Source organism: Pagrus pagrus (assembly GCF_965226575.1).
Source record: "Pagrus pagrus genome assembly, chromosome: 4".
Lineage (NCBI taxonomy): Eukaryota > Metazoa > Chordata > Actinopteri > Spariformes > Sparidae > Pagrus > Pagrus pagrus.
Genome location: NC_140188.1, coordinates 23,079,177 through 23,098,834, shown reverse-complemented (window position 1 = coordinate 23,098,834; position 19,658 = coordinate 23,079,177). Strand labels below are relative to the sequence as shown.

General features: G+C 41.4%; 1 protein-coding gene across 11 annotated transcripts in view; it reads left to right on the top strand.

Annotated features, from left to right (window-relative positions):
- The window catches only part of kirrel3b (kirre like nephrin family adhesion molecule 3b), a 161,829-nt gene that overhangs the window by 101,536 nt on the left and 40,635 nt on the right, over window positions 1-19,658 (top strand). For 6 of the 11 annotated variants that reach the window (XM_084351627.1, XM_084351633.1, XM_084351632.1 and 3 more), the window contains exons 3-4: window positions 495-644; window positions 15,300-15,457. In XM_084351627.1, the coding sequence (XP_084207753.1) occupies window positions 495-644; window positions 15,300-15,457 (308 nt within the window). Of the gene's footprint in view, window positions 1-494; window positions 645-15,299; window positions 15,470-19,658 lie in introns of all 11 variants that reach the window. The other 5 variants (XM_084351631.1, XM_084351635.1, XM_084351634.1 and 2 more) reach the window with 1 other exon arrangement.

Genomic DNA, 19,658 nt, shown 5'->3' with positions numbered 1-19,658 from the left:
GCAAATAATGAACCTTTGTAATTCACATGTGATCGTTATTTTCTCATGCGGAAACATTATTTCAGCTGACATTAGAGCACAGGGGGAGTGTTGGTGTTTGCTCTGCTAGCACAGGAGCTTTGGACCAGGGCTAGCTGGTTAGCATGCTAACTTCAGTATACTTCTCTACAACAGAAAACATAGAAATGAAAATGCCAAAACTGTGATTTCTTCACATTACGTTGAGAATTGATGTTGATTTCTGAATGTTTTCAACAAAAAATTCTTACATATTGCCCCTTTAAATTGTTAGTTCACATGTGAAAGTGTGTGAAAAATTGTAATTAACATGCAAAGTAACAAATTTCATGTGAGCCCATGTGTCATGTTGTGTTTCCACTTGTGAAAATGTGAACATTTCCAGTTCCACTATTTTTACATGCGAAAAGGCAAACGTCCCATGGACTCTGATTCTGAAGGGGATTCAAATGAACAAATGTGTTGTCGCTCCGCAGGCTATCCTCGTTACACGGTGATTGGCGACCACAGTTCAGGAGAGCATCATTTGCGAATCCAGCGCGTCGAGCTGATGGACGACGCCGTGTTTGAGTGCCAGGCTGTCCAGGCTGCCATGAGGTCCCGTCCTGCCCGTCTCACCGTGCTGGGTGAGTCCGACTTAAACACACACGCACAACCCAAACAACACCTCTCTAGAAACCAACCACCTCCAGTCACTGAGGTGCAAAGCAACTCATGGAGGCTTCGCTGGCGTCACTGGCTTCTCACACTCCCATGTGTTTTTCATGCTAGTTTGACGACAAAATGGCATCGACACCACAGTCCTAATTGTTCTCAATGTGTGATATCCGATCATTCATCAGCACAAATGTAGCACACGCAGTGTTCTGCTTTTGTTTGGTACAATCCTGTGATCAACGTGCAGGTGTCCTGAAGGAGAGCAGGAAAATTAGCTCATATGCATCATCCCAAATAGTCAACCCAAATCTGGGCTCTCGAGCCCACAGTGGACAGAAGTGCAACCAGAGCCCCGACAAAAGTGGTGCTTCACAACAATGAAATTATACAGTACGAGCCCTCGTTGCACAGAAAATATATGTATATATACGCGCACATCACATGCAGTCATACAGAAAACGTGCTAAAGTACTTGCAGTAAATCCTTGAAACAAAAACATGTTGTGTTAAAACCATCAAAAAGGAATTAAATCAATGCCAGTGTTCCCCATTTGGCAGAGAGTGTCAATATGACTGAACTTTTTACATTTCCACTTTAATTTCCTCCCCCTGCATGCAGCCTCCATTTTCATTATTACTATAAGCTTGAGAGGTTACTGGTTCTTAATTAAACTTTATTGGGTTATCATTCAGCGTTGCCACTTCTGCCTTATTGAGTAGCGTGAGTGCAATCGGCGGCCCACGTCTCTTTCGCGGGCCCTTCAAGCTTCCCGCTACTTCCGCGGCTGCTGCCTCTCACAGCCTCCCTCGCCGGGCGGCCGCTGGCAAGGTAGCGAGAGTCGATGACGGAGCAAAAGGAGAACGAGGGAGAACGAATGAGGAGAAAGAAAAGAGTTGAGGAGAAAAAGAGAGAGAGAGAGAGAGGGGGGCGTCTGCCACGCAGTATCCTCGCCACGAGCGACTGATCCGCCTTATTGATCCGGCCTAATGAAAAGTGAAACTAACGATTTGTAGGGGAGAAGGCAGCAGGAGAAAAGGAGAGAGGGGAAGACAAATTGCGGCATAACGTTTCTGTGGCTGCCAAGCCCCCTGCAAATGGATATGAGTGAATAATTATGGATACTTCAACAGAGGGCTAAAAATGTCTGTTGCAACTGCACTATTCTGCCTACTGCTACTGCCCTTCTTTCTGTAGTTGTTTAATTCTCTGCTCTGAAAAAGTGCTTTACACTGAAACCTTGCCATTTGATAACATGTGTCAAGGAGGGAAAGAGGAGTCGCTGACAGTTCATGATGTACACACCAGAGCAAGGTCATTGACAATAGACTGGATGAGCCATTAAACTACATTCCATTCGGAGCACTCTGGGCTTCAGAATAAGATACTTAAAGGCAATTCCTCTAGCCTTCTGATTCTCCTTGGGCAGATTTTATTACATACGCAACTGCAATTTCATTTGAAAACAGCCCCATGTAGAAGTGAACAGCTGCTTTATACAGCAGATGCAAATAATTCTCGTGTTTTTGTTTTAATCCCTTTGACACTGTGCTTTCCTGATTTGGCAAACCGTGCACTGACTACTCAGAGTAATTAAAAGAAAGAAACAAATTATTTGCAAATGCTTGACTTTCAGACTGAGAGCAATGTACAGCAGCAGGAAGTGAGAATGAGAAAAAGGGGAAGCCTTTATTACCTTTTTGGCTGATTGAGGGGGAGAGAGTTTATCATTCCTCCCCATAAGCCCGAATGGAAGGTGTTTGTTTAATCCCCCGCCGAGTGAGCTGACTCCTGAACGCACTGCCAGGGAGAACTCCAAGCTGACATACACACAAGGTAATGGAGGAAATATATGCAAGGCCTGTGTCACTGCAAACTCCAAGCTGTCAATTACTTGCCAGTGGTGACAGAGTGTGTCTATCGACTTGGAAGACAGCTACGGCCCAGCACACCTATGCACGCACACACACACATATACATACGCGTATACGCAATCTGCTTACACACACACACACACTCACATCCACCAGTGCACACGCTCACACGCAGCTTCCCTTCTCGGAGCTGACAGCGGAATAAATCTAAAACTCTCCCCTCCATCTTTCATAACTCAATATCAGCCCAAACTCCTCCATGTGCCATATCAGAGGAACTTCTCTCCTCCTGACTTTGATGGGCTCGGAAGAAACATAACATAAATATTTACTAACACATGGAGAAAGACCTTTATCACTGCCACAGAGCAACTACCGTGCCACGTGTTTTTCATTTTTCCTGCCTCTCTTCTTAATGATTGGCTGAGTTTGTCCTTGAAAGTCAAACCAGTTCCTTTGAGACCTTTCTCTGACCCGCCTGTCAACAAGAAAACGCATAAAACTATCAAAAGCCTTTTTGTTTGGTTTTCATTCATTTCAGTCAAAGCTTCCAGTGCAGGAGTGATTAAATTAAAGATGACAACACCGAACGCATAAACATTTACAAAACAATAATGAAGTTCCTTCATCAAAACGCTCCGAGAGCCAAATGTTAGGTGAACTTAACCTATCCGAGCGTTTGCATGGCTCGCAGGCTTACCCTCAGATGCCAAAGGAGAATCAAGGTCTTGTGAATTAGTCATGAAGCAAGAGAACGAAAGGGTTTCAGGTCCAAAAAAGACCCCTGAGGCTAATTATATCCCTTGCAGCAAGTTGGCACTGCTCCAAGACCTTTGCTCTAATCTTTCTACCTCAGGTTTGGGACTACTAGAACAAAGGGAACGGAGATCACCGTTGTTTGATTAAGGTCTTTGGCTGCAAAACTACTTTAAGGTGTTCTGTTTCTTTGCGAATCGGCAGCATGTCGTAATGTCATAAGGAAATGAGCTGCCATTTAATGACTCATTGCTGACATTTTAATAAATCAGCGTCTGTCTTAAATGTTTTTGTTTCTCCATCTCTCTCATGCGTTATTTAACGTGGTCTTCTTCTCCCTCCATGACTCACTGAATCACTCCTAGCTAATGCGGAGAAGTGGATTTCTTTTATAACTGAATCCTCTTAATTTAAAAACGCTGCGTTAAAAGGATGCACGATTAATGCAGAGGCGCCTTTTACATCCATGTAATCTCTGCTAATTGAAGTTTTAAAATTGCTCATCAGGTATTTACTTTACCGGAGATAGACTCCCGAGATAACAGAGTGGCTGAGATGACTCCTCACTACTGCACTCACTCTCCAGCCATTAATCAGAGTCGAAATACCATCACTGAATTTTTTATTCAGGTTTTTCTCGCACGAACTCATTAAAAAGTCCTTTAACTTTTGTCTCCTTATCCTCATACTTAAAGAAAAGAGACTGTTCTTTTGTTTTCTTTTGCCCTACTGCAAGAAGCATGTGACAAAGTGTTGCCTTTCACACTGTAGCAAGGGCAAGCAAGGGTGTTCAATGTGGTTTTACTTTCAGATACGTTTTTGACAAACATTTCATATAACTTATCCCCGTGGCCCCGCTCTGCCCAGTGCAGGGTCACGAAGGTCATATTGCGAACCATGCTACCGAGATCAGGGAAAAGTTAGAAAACGCTTGAAGAGGTTAAAATTACTGAAAGCAAATAAACAAAAAGTTTGACACTTCATTAAGAGGAAATAGTTCACTTTACTGAAAACACAGAAGAATATATAGCTGTCAGGATCTGTAATTCTCTGCAACTTTAGGAGAACATTCCAGACTACCACTAAAAAGCTTGTAATATGCTCCATGGTTTTGTTATCTGCTTCAGTAATGGCTCTTTTAACATGGATAGAAACTGTATGATTCAGACACAACATTTAAAATAGCTTGGGCACCTGAAAAAGAAAAGTCAATGATTAAAAATCCAGTCCAGAAACTGTTCAACTGGGATCTAAAAATTTTGGGATCTGTCGTACTTCGGGCACCCTGCAGTCCTCTCAGTGGTTAGATTTAAACAGGTTTAAACAGTTTCAACATTTGTCAGTTCAAAGTTTGTTCAGCTGATACTCCACGATCCAATTCCAATAGTGCTAACTCTAGACCAAGCGAGTTTTAAGAATAGCTTTGCTCGAGCAACGTCCCTGTTATTTCCAGCTTTTACTGGCATTATTGTGCACTTGAGACTGACAGAGAAACCTGTTCCTTTTTAAATTTGCACAGATTTTGATGTCAAGCATCAATTTCTTTCACCAGTAACTGGTGATTTCTTATACTCTTATTTCACTGTTGCTCAGAAGAACCTTTGTCTCTTTCTGCCTTTTCATGGTCAAGTTGAACCCTTGTACAGCTGTGTCCTCCATGTACAATACACGTTTTTTTTTTTACAAACCCTTCTTACAAAATGACATCTATTTGTAAAGAAAACTTTCTACAAGATAAAAGCATGACAGCTAAAATCGTAAATATAGAGTAGTCTTCTCAGCCATCTGACTGTAACAAATCACATTGTACATTTCGTGTGTAAAATATTGAATTCACGAGTAAAATTCCAAACATTTGAACAGCAGTGTTTAAATGGACAGATTACACGAGGCAGACTGCATTTTTTTCAGGGTGCCCCTACTGTATATGCACATTTTGCCACATGGTTATTATTATACTCATTAATTAATTTAGCTTGGTATATATTTTAGCTTATCTACTTATAATCTGGTATTCATACACAATTGGTTCGTCGTGTACATATAAGAACATTGTAGGTTTAAAAATTATTAAACATCTAGACATTGACAGTTTTATGTTCAACATTATTTAAAGTAGCCAGTTCTTTTTTCTTCTGTCTGGGCTCCCTAGTAGCAATAAAGCACTCGGCATGTACCCGGATCACGTAGCAAATCTTAAGCAACATTATGTAAAAATTGGCAGTGTGTGTGATTTGGCGCCCCCCACAGTTTCTGAGTGAAACACCACTGTCGTAAATACAAATCCAAGGTCTGTAACAATAATGTAGGTGTAACGACGCACAAAACTCAGTACATCATAATAATGTTATGTGTTGAAAGCTTGTATGTTGAAGTAAACATGTATGTAATGCTGTGATCCTACCGTCTCACTGAAGTTACATAGTGCAGAAACAAGTGACAGAGACACCATTCACCCTGTTACAAGACACTGTGCCATCAACATGATTTAGAGGCTGTTATTTTAAGGTGAAAAGAGATAAATAATGTTACTTTAAATTGTACTATACCGTGTTAATAGTTATTGTTACAGTACTTATGATGTTAAAATTACGTCACCACACACAGAGCAGGTAGTAATAAATGTTGTGTGAAGTGTAATTCTAGATTCTAGATGATCTCCTCTCCTTCCTTCATATGTTATCTCTGCTGTGATATTAGTCTTTCCAGCACGCTATTGTGTTAGCTTTACATTTGAACCCGTATCTGGTTCACTCCATTATTAAAATGAAATGTACATACAGTTGTTGCATGGGGGTGAAACATCAAAGACGGTGCACGAGATCTTTCATAATGACAGGCATTCATAAACACAGTGTGATGCTGGTCTTCTGACAAACATAATTGATAACATGCCATTTGAATGAGCCATTGTGTGCAAGATATTTGTTTTCCATTCCCTGCATTGTTAATGTTTTGGACCAGTGCTTTAGCTACAATATTCATGTACACAAAAGCCCAAGGGTATCTTTTGTTTTTGTTGTTACCAACTGCCAAAGCTGAATCAGCCGTTTCTGTGGATAAGTCTGAATTCATTATTTCTCAAGTATCACACTGCCATCCTTCTGCTAATGGAGGTGAACTTTGAGGGCAGGGGGAAAAAAAACAAAAATGACATAGAAACGAGGAATTCGAAGTTTTCATGCTTGAAACAGCATGCAGATGCTGCTCCGCACAGTTCATGAATGTGTATTTTGTCCGCTGTCCGTGGTGCTAGCCCCGGTCTCAGCTGAGAGCTCGTTTCACTGCTAACTCCGACAGTGATACTGTCCACAGCGAGTGGAAACCGCTGGTCAGCGATGGGTCTGTAATAAGAGGGATTGTTTGCAACTGCTGGCCTGACTATATAACAATGCGTGCAATTTGGCAGCTGTTGTTGTTGTTCCTTGAAAGAAAAAAAAAAAAAGAGCTTCGACAAACAAGTAATTTTCTCCATCCTCTATTTGTGTTTTCACCTGTGCTATTATTATGATTGGGGCAGGCAATGTTTTGTGTAAGCAGAGTCAGTGTAGTCTTTGTAGCGCCTCCTGACAACTCAGCAGGGTTCGACGTCTAGTTATCTTGCTATTTAAGAACAAGTGTAAGTGTTTTGTTTTGTTTTTTTTAAGTTTTTCTGATTTACAGTAAAAGGGAAAAAGATTGCTGCGTCTAATCATACTTTACACACATGTGCACATGTGAGTTGTGTTTTCTTTACTTCATATATTTCATATTCATACTGCATCCCTCCTCCTGAATGCTGCTGTTGACTTTGTCTGTGTATGTGTGTGTGTGTGTGTGTGTGCCAAATTCTCAAGAGACACTCAAGCAAAAATTTCCCATCAGTCCAAAAGTAAAAAAAAAAAAAAAAAAAGCCTTTGAGCCTCCGGTGTAAGTAACCAATTTGTCTCCCACAAAAGTTAATTTAGGTCTAGCCAAGCATCTCAGTATAAGTATATAGAGAGATAAGGTGTCCTAAACGGCAGTCATTCTGGGAGAAAATATGACTGTAACGTTTATATTATGCTGCCTTTTCTGCCATTTTGTCTGGAACGCGAGATGGAATGATTACTACATCTATGATATCAGAGAGGCTGTGAGCAGGTGCGTGATTATGGTAGACAGACTGTATGTAGGATGTTTTGTTTTTTTTCTTGTTTTTTTTTTCCCTCTGCATTTCAACAGACGGAGGAGAAATGACACGAATACATCTGTGCTCTGCGAAACAACAGTACCAACTGTGTACAGGTGCTGGGCTGATTTGAATTCACGCTACATAGTAAACAGGTTTGCCTCAGCTAACTGTAATTGTTGCGAGAAAACTACTGATTGGCGTGCTGAAAAATGTAAAAACCAATGTGGGCTAATAACTGACAGAACCTTGAAGCAAGCTTTTTTTTTTATTTTTAACTGTGATTATTTGAACCCGACTCCCAAACTCGCTGCCTTCCATCCTCAAACTGGCACACACGCGTACACACATGGATGGATATATAGCCGGGTGATGAGCAGCGATGTCAGCACCCTCCCCATCTGTGGCGAGCGGCTTCTGGGGCTGCACATGGCTGTGCTGTGAAAGAGCAGGCTCCGCACGTCTCTGACAGCTCTGGCATCTCCACACTCCTCATCTCATCTTCATCTCCACTGCCCTCTTTTTTTTATTTGGCACTGCTCATTTGATAGATCATGACACCAACACTGCCAGCAGATTACTAAGCGTTTCAAGACTGCTCTTAAAAATGTTAGCAAAACATGTCCCAGCCTTTGAATCTTCTCCTGTTTGTCTCATATTCCATTCATTTGCATTTTCTCTCTTCCTCTACCCCCCTCTACCTCCTTCTTTCATCACATTTCTGCCCTCTCTGTTTATTATTCTTTACCATGTGGTAGCACACGCTTTCCTGCGAATCAGTCCTCTGCTGCTTTTTTTATTTGGTGTATGCATTTTGTACAGCCTGCCATGCTGTTTGTGATTGCCATCTGTCGTCCTGTGCGAGAGAGCAAAATGCTGCTGTGTATTTCTCTCACTTTCTTTTTCATTCATTCACTCGTCCTCCTCCTCTCGTCTTCTGTGCGGGCGTGCGTGTGTGCACACATGGCTGAGGATCCTCTGGCTTGCAAGCAGATGTACAATGACAGCACCTGACGAGGGCCGTTGAATTGGGCCAGTGAGGCACGTGTGTCTCTTGCATCCACCTGTGCTGGGCATTCCTCCCCTATCCTTTCGACTTCTTTTTTTCCTGATCTATCTATCACAAACTCTGCAAGCTGTCGCAACGGGGTGACAGGCGGCCCGTGCAAGCGTTCCTCTGAAATAGACAGGCAAGTCAGGAAGCTCATTGTTGTTCAGGACACGTCTGCTGGAGCACAGCGCTACAGCAGCTACACATCGCCGGCCTCCCCTCCCCTACACCGTCCTGCCTCCTTGTGAGGAGCGCTCCCTCATTCATTCGCCTCCAAATTGCTTTTTCTCCGTTACTTGCGCTCCTGGAAAGCCGGGGCGCTCGCAGGAATTCATCGGCTGCTTTGGAGAGGTTCCCCTGATATTGGTCTGGCCTGGAAAAGCTCAGCAGGTTCAACATCAGCAACACCAGACTGAAGAGGACTTCCCAGCCAGCTCCAGCACATGCTTTCAGCTTCCCTCTAACATATTTTGTGTTTCATGTTCAGGGGACTTTTGAGAGATCGTGTGTATCGCGGGACAAAAGGCAGCTTTATGACCCCCAGGGTTTATTCAGGCTCATAGCAGAGGTGACAGAGTTACTGCCCTGCACTGTCGAGTTAATTACACATCAATATGCCTTGGTCTCATTTATGGATATCTTTGATTATGCAGTAAAAACAAAATGATCTCACTGAAGTCCAGGCTCTCTGACATCACTGTCTTTTTCTTCTTTTTGATTGAGGTGAGGTTTAAAGTCAGGTATGTCTACCATTTGTAGATATGGGGAAATACATAAATGAATTCCAAATCTTATCTCACACCGGGTGAGGTAATGGACCTCCATAAAATGTTAGCAGCCCTAAAACAAAATGGTAGAATTACCCATCTAAGGGACTCGGATAGGTTAATGTAAGTTGTGAAAGACCAATTGGATTTCTCCCTCAAACATAAAAAAGACTGCTCGGAGCTTACAACCCTACGTGATATCTCTGATCTGAAGAAGCTATGGGCCAAAGTGACCTCAACAAACTCTTTCAAACGACAAAAATAATGAACTTGCTGCAGCTCACAGTCTAGTCTGTCGCTGAAACCACATGCCTTACATCTTTGATTATTGTGGACTTTGCACAAAAAAGGCACAAGCTCCTCCACGACTGACGTGCTCTCGGTCGGTCTTTGATTTGTATAAAAACTGTTACGTCTGCCTGTCGGTGTCGGTGTGCACGCACGCACGCACGCACGCACGCACGCACGCACAGGAGAATGCAAATTTGCAAAAGCGCGGAAAGGTATGACATGATTAACCCCAAGAAAAAAAGTAGCTAGTGGAGCAGAGTTTGCAGTGAGTCAGCGCTGTAATTAAAGAGGAGCGATCAATCTGTACCACTGACCACACTACTTATGCCAAGTCCATCGAATGGCTGCAGTAAAGAGCTAATTTAGAACCATTAGGGACTGCCGAGTTTGCAAACAGCCCAGTAATGATGATGGCTGATTCAAGTTCAAGGCTTGGCCTCTGTAAAACTGTCAGACCTGGCAGTCATAAGGCAGGATCGGTGGAAGATCTCGGATGAAGAGAAAGAACTAAAGATCTATTTAAATTATTTTTCCTGGTCATTCATCTGTATTCAATGGATGTTGGGTTATTGGTCAAATCCTTCCATTTCTTCGGCAGACATAAGGGCTTTCACCTGCCAAGTGAAAAGAGCACAGAAGTTTCCACTATTACAGGACTATTGTGTAAACAAGTCTGGCTGCCCTTTTTTTTTCTCTGAGAGAGCCTTTTCCCATGCTCTTTTAGCGGTGGTGATTTCAAAAAAGATGCCAAAGGAGCACACGCTGAGAGGCTTGCACATGTGCTACTTACACAGAAAACAGCTCCAGCCCAGTCTGTCGCAAAACACAGTCTCCGCGTTTGGCACCCACCGCATACAGTAAGACCTCAAAACACAATGGAGGACAGAGAGATACAAAGTTATGGATGCAGGATGGAGGCAGCCAGCCATGTCCTTCTTGACCTGAAAGTGTAGCAGTGCTCTGTTTGGTCTGCCTGTGACCTCCTCGCTACCGTGTAGCTCCACTATGCACGAAATCATAAACTCCTATTGCAGAGCGCGCTCTGACATGCCTTACTGGGAAACATACGGTAGAATAGTAGTGGACAACGGATATTATTAAAGGTCAAAGCGAGGCACATAGTGACAGTCTGCGAGGGTGTAACCTTGTTCATTAATGGCGTCACCCTCTGACCCTGTAGCACCTATTTACATTATAGATATGGATGGATATTACATGCGGCTATTCTTCCGAAAGCGAGCATACAAAGCATGTCTGAGAGTTTTGAGCACTTGTAAGCAACAAAGGGAGAATATTCAAGTTCGAGTAGTCGAGTCGGAGACCTATCAGTCACATACTGCCAGACTCTCCTTTTCTAATCTCCCCCTCTCCATAAAAAACCCTTTATGGCTGCCTTATATGCTTGACATTTAATTAATGTTTCAGTCATGTGTGTGATAGAGCACTGACAGCAAGCCGAGAACACTACATCTATGCAATCAGCTGTCACAGTGCTATCACTGAGCCTCGCATTTTGTTCATTTTCCTTAATGACGAATGGGAGAGCTATTCGAGAGTCCCGGCTCACGGTGCTTTTTGCTCGCTCCCCGTCTCATTTGCATACCGTGCAGCAGCTCCACTTTTAGCATAAGAGTAAACTAATGCGATCCTCTTGACCTTGTTTCCAGTTGCTGGTAAAGGACCAGAAGGTGACCACTTTCTCATAAAGATTCGCTCTTACTTGCCTAGATCAGCACACCCTGTTGTCTGATCTGCTGGTGCTGACCTGAGATTCCTCTACCTCTCCTAACCCTCTGCATGTTAATGAGGAGCAGATGAAAGGGAGCCAGACTGCATTTCAAACTCAAATACACAATAGGAGCTGGTGAGCAGGAATAGCCTGTGGTAATAGCAGATTTACTGGTCCAGTTGGTGAGAGTTATTAGTGTGGTCTAGTCAGAGTCCAGACCTCATTGTTCCCACATTGGTCTGATTCAGTCATTACTCACTGTAAATGTGTGGTACTGATGAATATGTTCTCTGATCACTTGGGAAAAAAAAAAAAAAACATTTTCCATGTTTTGTTTTTTTTTAGTCAATAACCTTTTGTGATGAAACGGCCTTACTCAGAAGAGCAGAAGACCAAAATGCCACCAACGTGCACTCATCAACCCCACACTCAAAGACTAGGATGAGCTTGTGCGTGACAAAGAGCTGGAACGCGATGTGACTGTGGATGACCAGACTGAATGTGTGGGTCCTCTTGCTCTCGATGATGCTACAAATGATGCGTGATCATTTGTGCAATTGACTAAGATCTGCATCTTAATCCTCGCCCCACCGACACATTTAACACACGCTAACTGGAAATGACCTACAGCACTGTAAGAAACAACCGTCATCGCAAAGTGCTAATTTATTAGTTTATTAGGATTCAGGTTACATTTAGTTTTCAGAAATTTCAGTTGAACAGTGTTCGTGTTATATTTATATGGTGAAACGAAATAATTGAAATAAACCCACAGTCATGGGTCAGGCTAACCATTAAGTTAGCACAACAAAAAGCCAAACAATCAAACACATTTTTCAATTGGATTTTAGATCACTGCAGACAACAAGCTCTCTGGCAAACATGTTTATGATATTCATACAATTCTTTCAAGATAACCTTAACATATATACTGTATAGTAAACTGTACACACTTTACTTTAAATTGATCAATCTACAAGTTGGATCTATTGTAAAAGTTAAAATTGTTTGTAGATGAGTCCCCGTGTTTGGCATGATGACTTTAAATGTCCCTGACAACCTCTGTAGTCTTGTTTACTTAACTGTTAGCAACTGCTTTTTTTAAATGCTTTATAATTGATATATTGTTGAATGTACGTATTAACCGCAGACCTTATTTCATCTGACTGAAAAACACGTTCAAAGAACCCACTGACTTTAAGGCTACCAGGAATGCAAACATGCTAACTCATTTACGGGTTTGAGGACCAATTCCAGCAGCACTTGAATGATAGAATAAAGCACCTTTCAAATATGACAGAAAGTATACTTCTAGGGTGTGTCAGCCCAGGTGGTAGGATTATGTTAGAGTTGTAATCACTCCTTTCAGCAGAACTTAAGAGCAACTGGTTACATCTGTAGGAGAGTGGACAGCAGTGAAGGTGATCTGAAATTAAAACAGTAACACTAGCTACTAACAAAAGAAAAATACTAAATAAAGAGGTACGTAAATATATTGAATGGCTATTGCTGAAAAAAAGGCCCACCATAAATACTATCAAAAATGCTGTTTGATTTAATGAAAATCATCAGGATTATAACTTTAAAGTAAATGCTGTTATCTAGGTCTGAGATCAAACGAGGAATTTTGTTTGATCATTTTTCAGAAACTTTAAACTGAATTGAATAAAGTGATAACAAAATTAGTCATTTCACTGAAGAGTGAGCAACATAAAATACTGTATGCAATCTTTTCTGGCACCATGCTCTAATTTATGTCTGCCATAAAAGAGCCCTTTTATACTTATTGTCATTAAATGTACAAAACAGTATCCAAAATTACATTTCCTCCCTTTTTATCTCAGCGCTGTTTGACAGCATAAATCTAGCTCATAACGACCTTCCTTCCAATCACGATGCTTTTGCAGGGGAATATGGCAGCTGCCTGCAGCCTTTGATTTCATCTTGCCCCAGATCTGCATTGTAATGAGCACTCAGGTCAATCAATAATTCACTGCAGTTTCATAAAGAAAAAAAGGAAACAAACAGATCAGCTCATGGGTAAAACAGGAAAAGGACTTTGATCAGTGCCATCTACAGGCACATATAACGCTGTTGTGATGCTTCCTTCTCTGTGTTGTATTTGTCAAAGCTGAGAGAGGGAGAAATATGGTGAAGAAATCTACATCTGTGTGTCTGAGGGGGGTCATACATTGACAGAATGACATTTAAATGCTGACATTTATGTGTGTATTCTATGTAAAGTGGAGAAATCACATTTGCTTTGAGATGATTGTTATTTAGAGAGTCGTGCTGTGACTTGTGTAAAGCTTTCCGTGCCTCAAACTGCACCATCTATTGCCGGGTTTTTTTGTACAGGGTAAATATATTTCTCATAGGGAAGTCATAACTTTCTCTCAATGAGTAACCACAGATGTGGCTTTTATTTTTGGAAGAAACAAACATTATTATACAAAAACCCCTTGTTGGCATCATAACCACGCTCTTGTGGTCAAATTTCTGCAGGCGCTATTTGAAGTTAGTTATGTAGAAAGGCAATATATTATACTAATAACTGCATGTAAAAAGATATAGCAAAGTCATTACATGCCAGTGTGCTGTTATTCTGCATTCAATAAAATAACACAAATTGAACTTAATAACTGATATGCATGATATGCTATATACTGTATGTCTGGATATATTGGAATGATGTAAAAGTATGGTTGTGCCTCGCTGAAGCCTCATCATCTCAGCTGTGCAACTATTATGTGCTCCTAAAGTGGAAATATTTCACATACTTGACACACATCTGAAAAAAAAACCCACTTGATTATCATGTATGTATGTACAAATATCACTTGCTTTGCCTGAAAAACATCATGAACATGACAGCTTGATTCATTAACGTATAAGTCCAGTTAGTAGGATATAAGGGGATCAAGGGGCAGACGTGTAATACAATATTCATGATTATCTTTTCATTCATGTATAATCAACTGGAAATAAGGGTCGTTGTGTTTTCGTATTGCCTTTTATGTCTTCCTCCATGTTTCCGCAGTAGTCCAGAATGGACCAACCAAACACGGGTCTTTGTGTTTTGAGAGGCCACCTTTGGTTGATGGGTGAGACAAGGGGTGTTCAGTTGATTGCGGCCTGCAAACACCAGCTAGATGCCATTAAAAAATCCTACGCACTGGACCTTCAATATTTACAAATATATTCAATTCATAATTGAAGCATCTGTCAGAAATCAGAAAAAAATATGTTCAACTATAAAATTACAGACGTTGCATCTATAATGCCCATTATATAGGAACGTTGATCACACAAATCATTTAGTAACTACATACATACAATGAGAAAGCGGTTCGGTTGAAAATAACCCATAACTCGCAGAATTACATGTGAAAATAATATAATTTAATAGTACTTTAATACTCACCGTAAAACACACTAAAACACGTTGTAAAACTCAACAGAAACATAAAACACACCACAACCACATTTGTTAGTCTTCCCACCACTCTCACAGTCGTCAACTGTGGTTTGGTCAAAATAAACCCTTAATTCTCTAGATTATTCCCCTCTGCTGTTGCTGCCGACGCTCCCACTCGTTCTTCAGCTCAGTGGGTGTTAACTGTGTTACCTAGTTGGCTCAGTGGACGGGAGTCTGCTGCTGAGGAGTCCCTAAGGCCAAATACCCTGTTTCGCAACGTTAACGAGAGTGAAACATATTTTATGTATCCAGATTTTAAGGGGTTCTTCCTTGGCACATGTTCCAGCCTTCTTCCAACTTTCAGGAAAATGTTTCAGTAATCCTGCTGACAAACAAACAAACAAACAAACTGAACTGAAAACAACCTCCCTGGCAGAGGTCATGATAACTCTATTGCATGTCTACAACTTTACTAGTAGTCCAGATTTTATTTGCTTTACACAATCCATATGGGTTTCCTAATAACATTTGTTGTCTTGTTGTTTATCATGTGTGTAATGTCTCCTCTTTCTCTGTGTCTGTTTCGACAGTTCCCCCAGAGGACCCAGTCATCAGCGGAGGGCCGGTGGTGAGCCTGAGGGCTGGTGACCCGCTCAATCTGACCTGCCACGCTGACAACGCCAAACCAGCAGCCTCTATCATCTGGATCCGCAACGGAGAGGTCCTTAATGGGGCCATGTACTCCAAGGTAAGCTTAGAGGTGTGTGTCGTACCAGGTTTGAGGACCGGCTGGGGACAGGGTGGGGTGGGAATGATGGGTGAGGGTTGCATGGTGGCTGTGCCTTCACTCTCTAGACCCTTTTTTCATTTTTTAGTTTTTTTAGAAAGTGACCTGACATAGGGAGAGAAAATACCTGTTACTTTACCATTTGTGCATGTCGTGCTATGCCATAAATAACTACCGCAAAAGTGATAAACATCCGTGAGATGTTTCAGGGTGACAGCCTGAGTCATCGGTGGGCGTTTGCTTCAGCATCCAGACTGCTTTTTGAAATGAAATCCCTTGAAAATCCAGGTTGTGTTTTGATTACAAAAAGATGGCTGGCCTTTTTTTTCCCCCCAGTATACAAATCAACTCAGACAAGCAGATGGCGAGATCATGAAACCGCCAGTGACTTTACGTTTCTCTCTGGTGTTTTGATCTTCCTCTTCATTGGCGTTTGTCTCTCTTTATCTCCCCAACCTGTTATAAAAATCTACCTCGTCGCTTTCTGCGCTGGAATCTGCCTGAACCTTTTCACAACAAAGTCTGATTCTCGCTGACAGATCTTGTTCCCACCTCTGATGCTTTGGTATGCCATCGCCACCGTTCACACCAGTCTGCCGGCGCGATCACCTGACCCCATAGACTCTTGACTGACATTCACCCTCAAGGCTAATCATGCAATCAACACTGTCATGTTCTATTTCCATTAAAACAAAGGACATAAAGAGACCAGGCACTTTAGAGCACTAACACCTCCCCCGCCTCCTCTCGCTCCCCGCGCTGCCTCATCCCATTATCGGCTTTTTTCAAAGAGCAGATAAATGCCATTGATTGGGCTGGGGTACGGCACCAGGCCGATTTGAATAAAGTGATTGCTGGAGGTGCCGCTTGCTAATGGTGGGCGGAGAGTGCGCTTCCTGCCTTCACTTCCTCTCAGAGCAAAGGCAGATATGAGGACATTCTGTGCTGGTAGCTGATGGATGCTCACATGCCTGCACTGAGCCCAAGTATGTCCCTCTTCCCTCTTATCTCTATTGCCTACCATTAAAAAGCAATGGGTTCGATTAAAGGAAGATGACTCTTTTTTGGGGTCCGTAGAGCAGTAGGGGGACATTTTGTAAGCATAATCATCTGCTCTGATGGTCTTCTCATATATCCCGCAGATGAAGAGGACTAATGTGAGCAGATGTGGTGGAGGATTCGCAGAAATGGCTTTCCTGATGGTGTCATGCCTAATGATAGTTCTGACCCAAAGATAATTTCCCACTAAGGCCTCCAAAACCTCATCGCTATGACCTCTTAGAAAACTATTTACTGGACCAGTGGTTAAAGAGAAAGTGTAAGATTAAAGCTATCGCCCAAGCAAAAGTGTGTGTTGGTTTTGTGGAATAAGAGGGTCACTGAATTGATGCATTGCTTATCATTTGTGAGGGTAGCTTTAAAAACTGCAGTATATTATAGAAAGGGCAGCCCAAAAAATTAAGTGGCAGAGCTTGTCGCAGTGAGGTGAACGGTTCAAATCTCAAGTCTAGCTGTGAAAATGTGGGCAGAGGAAATTAATGAATAATGTTCTCTCTTCCCTCAAACACTCATCTCCCATCTGCTCCAGTAGAGCCGCTCAGTGGCAAGCGGCAGAGGACTGTTTGTAATGCGCAGCCTCCAGGTCTGAGCTGTGGTTCGGAGGTGTGCACACTTGCTCTGTGATACTTTTGTAACCGGAGTAGTACAACAAATCATTTGAGAAACATGATGCATTCCCCCTCCCTAAATGCGCTACATATTTTTTCTGAATGCTCCGGTGGCAAGCTGAGAGGTGAGCAGGAGTCTGGGGAGTTATCTCAGTGTTAGGGGGTTTAAAAAAAAAAGAAAAAAAAGAAATAATGACATTTTTATGAGCTGTTCTCGCTGGCAAGAGCCGAATAGTGCTTTTTTATTGTATACCCTCTCAGCTTTTGCAGTAAAATCGTGTTGCTGCTTAATATCAGGTAAAATTGCTAAAGTTTACATGAAGCTGCTACTATTGATGGATATCATTTTCAGCAGGAAAAAAATAATTATCCCTTTTCCAATCCTAGTTTTACCTCCATTTCCCATCCCTTCTTTCCTACAAGTGCTCAAAGCAGCTGCTTTTACTGCATCTAAGTTTCATTCTCCCATCCGTCATCAAAGTTTTCTTTTTTGTTTTTTTTTGCGCACGCGCGCGTGTGTGTGTGTGTGTGTGTAATGAGACCACTTTATTGCATTTTAATCATCGCACTCGCTGAGTAATATTGTGGGGAAATGCTTACAAACAAAGTAGCCAATTAAAATTTGAGTGGGCATTAAACATGTCAACTTTTTTTCATTATGAAACAGGTGTAGTTTTCCCAGCAGCGAAGTAAGCCAAAGGGCTCTTTACTTCCAACATTAATGTAATTTGTTGTGCAACTCTTGAAAGATCTCAAAAGGTTTTGGCTAGCTAATTAACCTCGTCTTTTTTTTTCAGCCTTAAAATTAAAAAGTGTGATCTGAAATAAAGATGACTTTAATTAATGGCTTTGAACAACTTTTGAAATGATAATTTTGGAATGAGTAGCGAGTTAAGTCAAACAGTGACCAGGGTGAGGGACATTTCTTAAAGGTATATATTATGTTAAAGAACTTGTGTGGTCCAGAAATAAGAGAAAATGGCTGACTGAATACAAACCAGATATACATTTTGTATCAAATCAAAGGCGTGCTGGTTGGCTTTGCAGAATATTAATGATGTATAAATTATAATCTTTTGCTTACTTGGTAAATTCAGTACCATCCCCTGGAGGCTTCTCTCCACTACATTCCCCATTACTGACCCAATCAAGGCATTCCCTGCATGCTTGCCAGGTCTCAGTGGGTCATTTTCATTTCTGACTTAATGTTTTAGATTTATGCCTGAGATTACTTCGGGGTATGAATCAAATACTCATAAAAGATGAGTAATAGGCACGTCTTATTGTTTTATATCAACTTATATATTGACCAAATTAGATAATTCATGGTAAATCTGAGACTGCATGCTTTGTAATGAAATTAAAATGCAAAAGAATGGTCTATTTTATGTAATTGTAATATTCACAAGAGAGAAGGTACATATAGGGCCTTTATATCCAGGCCCCTTTATATATATGGGCATTTCTATGTGGCACCCATGGCTATTCACTCTACTGTCTTTGTGGGCTCTCCTCACATGAGATCCCCCTTTCACCTCGGTCCTACACCCTTCTGTGATGCAGTATTGGTAGTCTGTTATTTGCTAGTGGTAATTCATAGACTACTGTTCTCATAGAACATGTCTTCCATTAACAGTGACGTCCTTTTTATTGTTAGCATTTATGCATGTGGTTTTTATTAAGTAGTGAGCTAACTGACAGTAAATCATTTGGCTGTATAGTTCACTGGTTGGTCATAGACTGACTTCTCTCTACATGCACAACACCAGCAGGTTCTCTTTTTTTTTGCGGTGACAGTTAACTAAAATCACAGTTGCTGCCATCAAACATAATGTGACTAACACCTAAAAAAAAACTGTTTAATGATGGAGCGCTTTTAACTAAACTTCTGACTCAATGCCCAATTTTTCAATGTGTTGGTTTTCAGACTTCGCTGCAGTTGAGTTACAACATCCTGTCTGTTGTAGTCTGTTTGGCAAATATGTTCCGACTTTGCTTTTATAAAAGAAGTTCAGAGAGAAATAATAAAAGTTTTGATCCTGGCTTAAAAAAATTAAATTAAATCCAAACTTTTATAGTTAATCCACTGGTATTCATGACCATCCATCCATTAAAAATCTCACAGAGAGTCTGCCTTTTTAAATATTAGAAAACACGGTGGTGCATTTGGTGTGCATGTGGAGGGCCAAATACATTTAAAATGTTCGTACATGGATTAATGGCACCATTAACATGAATACAGGTAGAACGCAGGTTCAAGGTAAACACAGTGAAGGTTTAGGGTTATCAGTAAATGAGCTTAGCTGGCAGCACATCAAGTTTTATTTAGCAGATAATCCATTTGGTTCAGCTGTTTTTTTAATTAGTAGATAATCCAGATGGCTGGGCTTTCTGAAGCCACTGGCTGGTCACCTCTACTGGCAGGTCACCTTCTAGTTAAGTGACAGTTTGGCTTGACAGTTACAGCTTTGAGTCAAAGGTCTGATTTGTAAGAT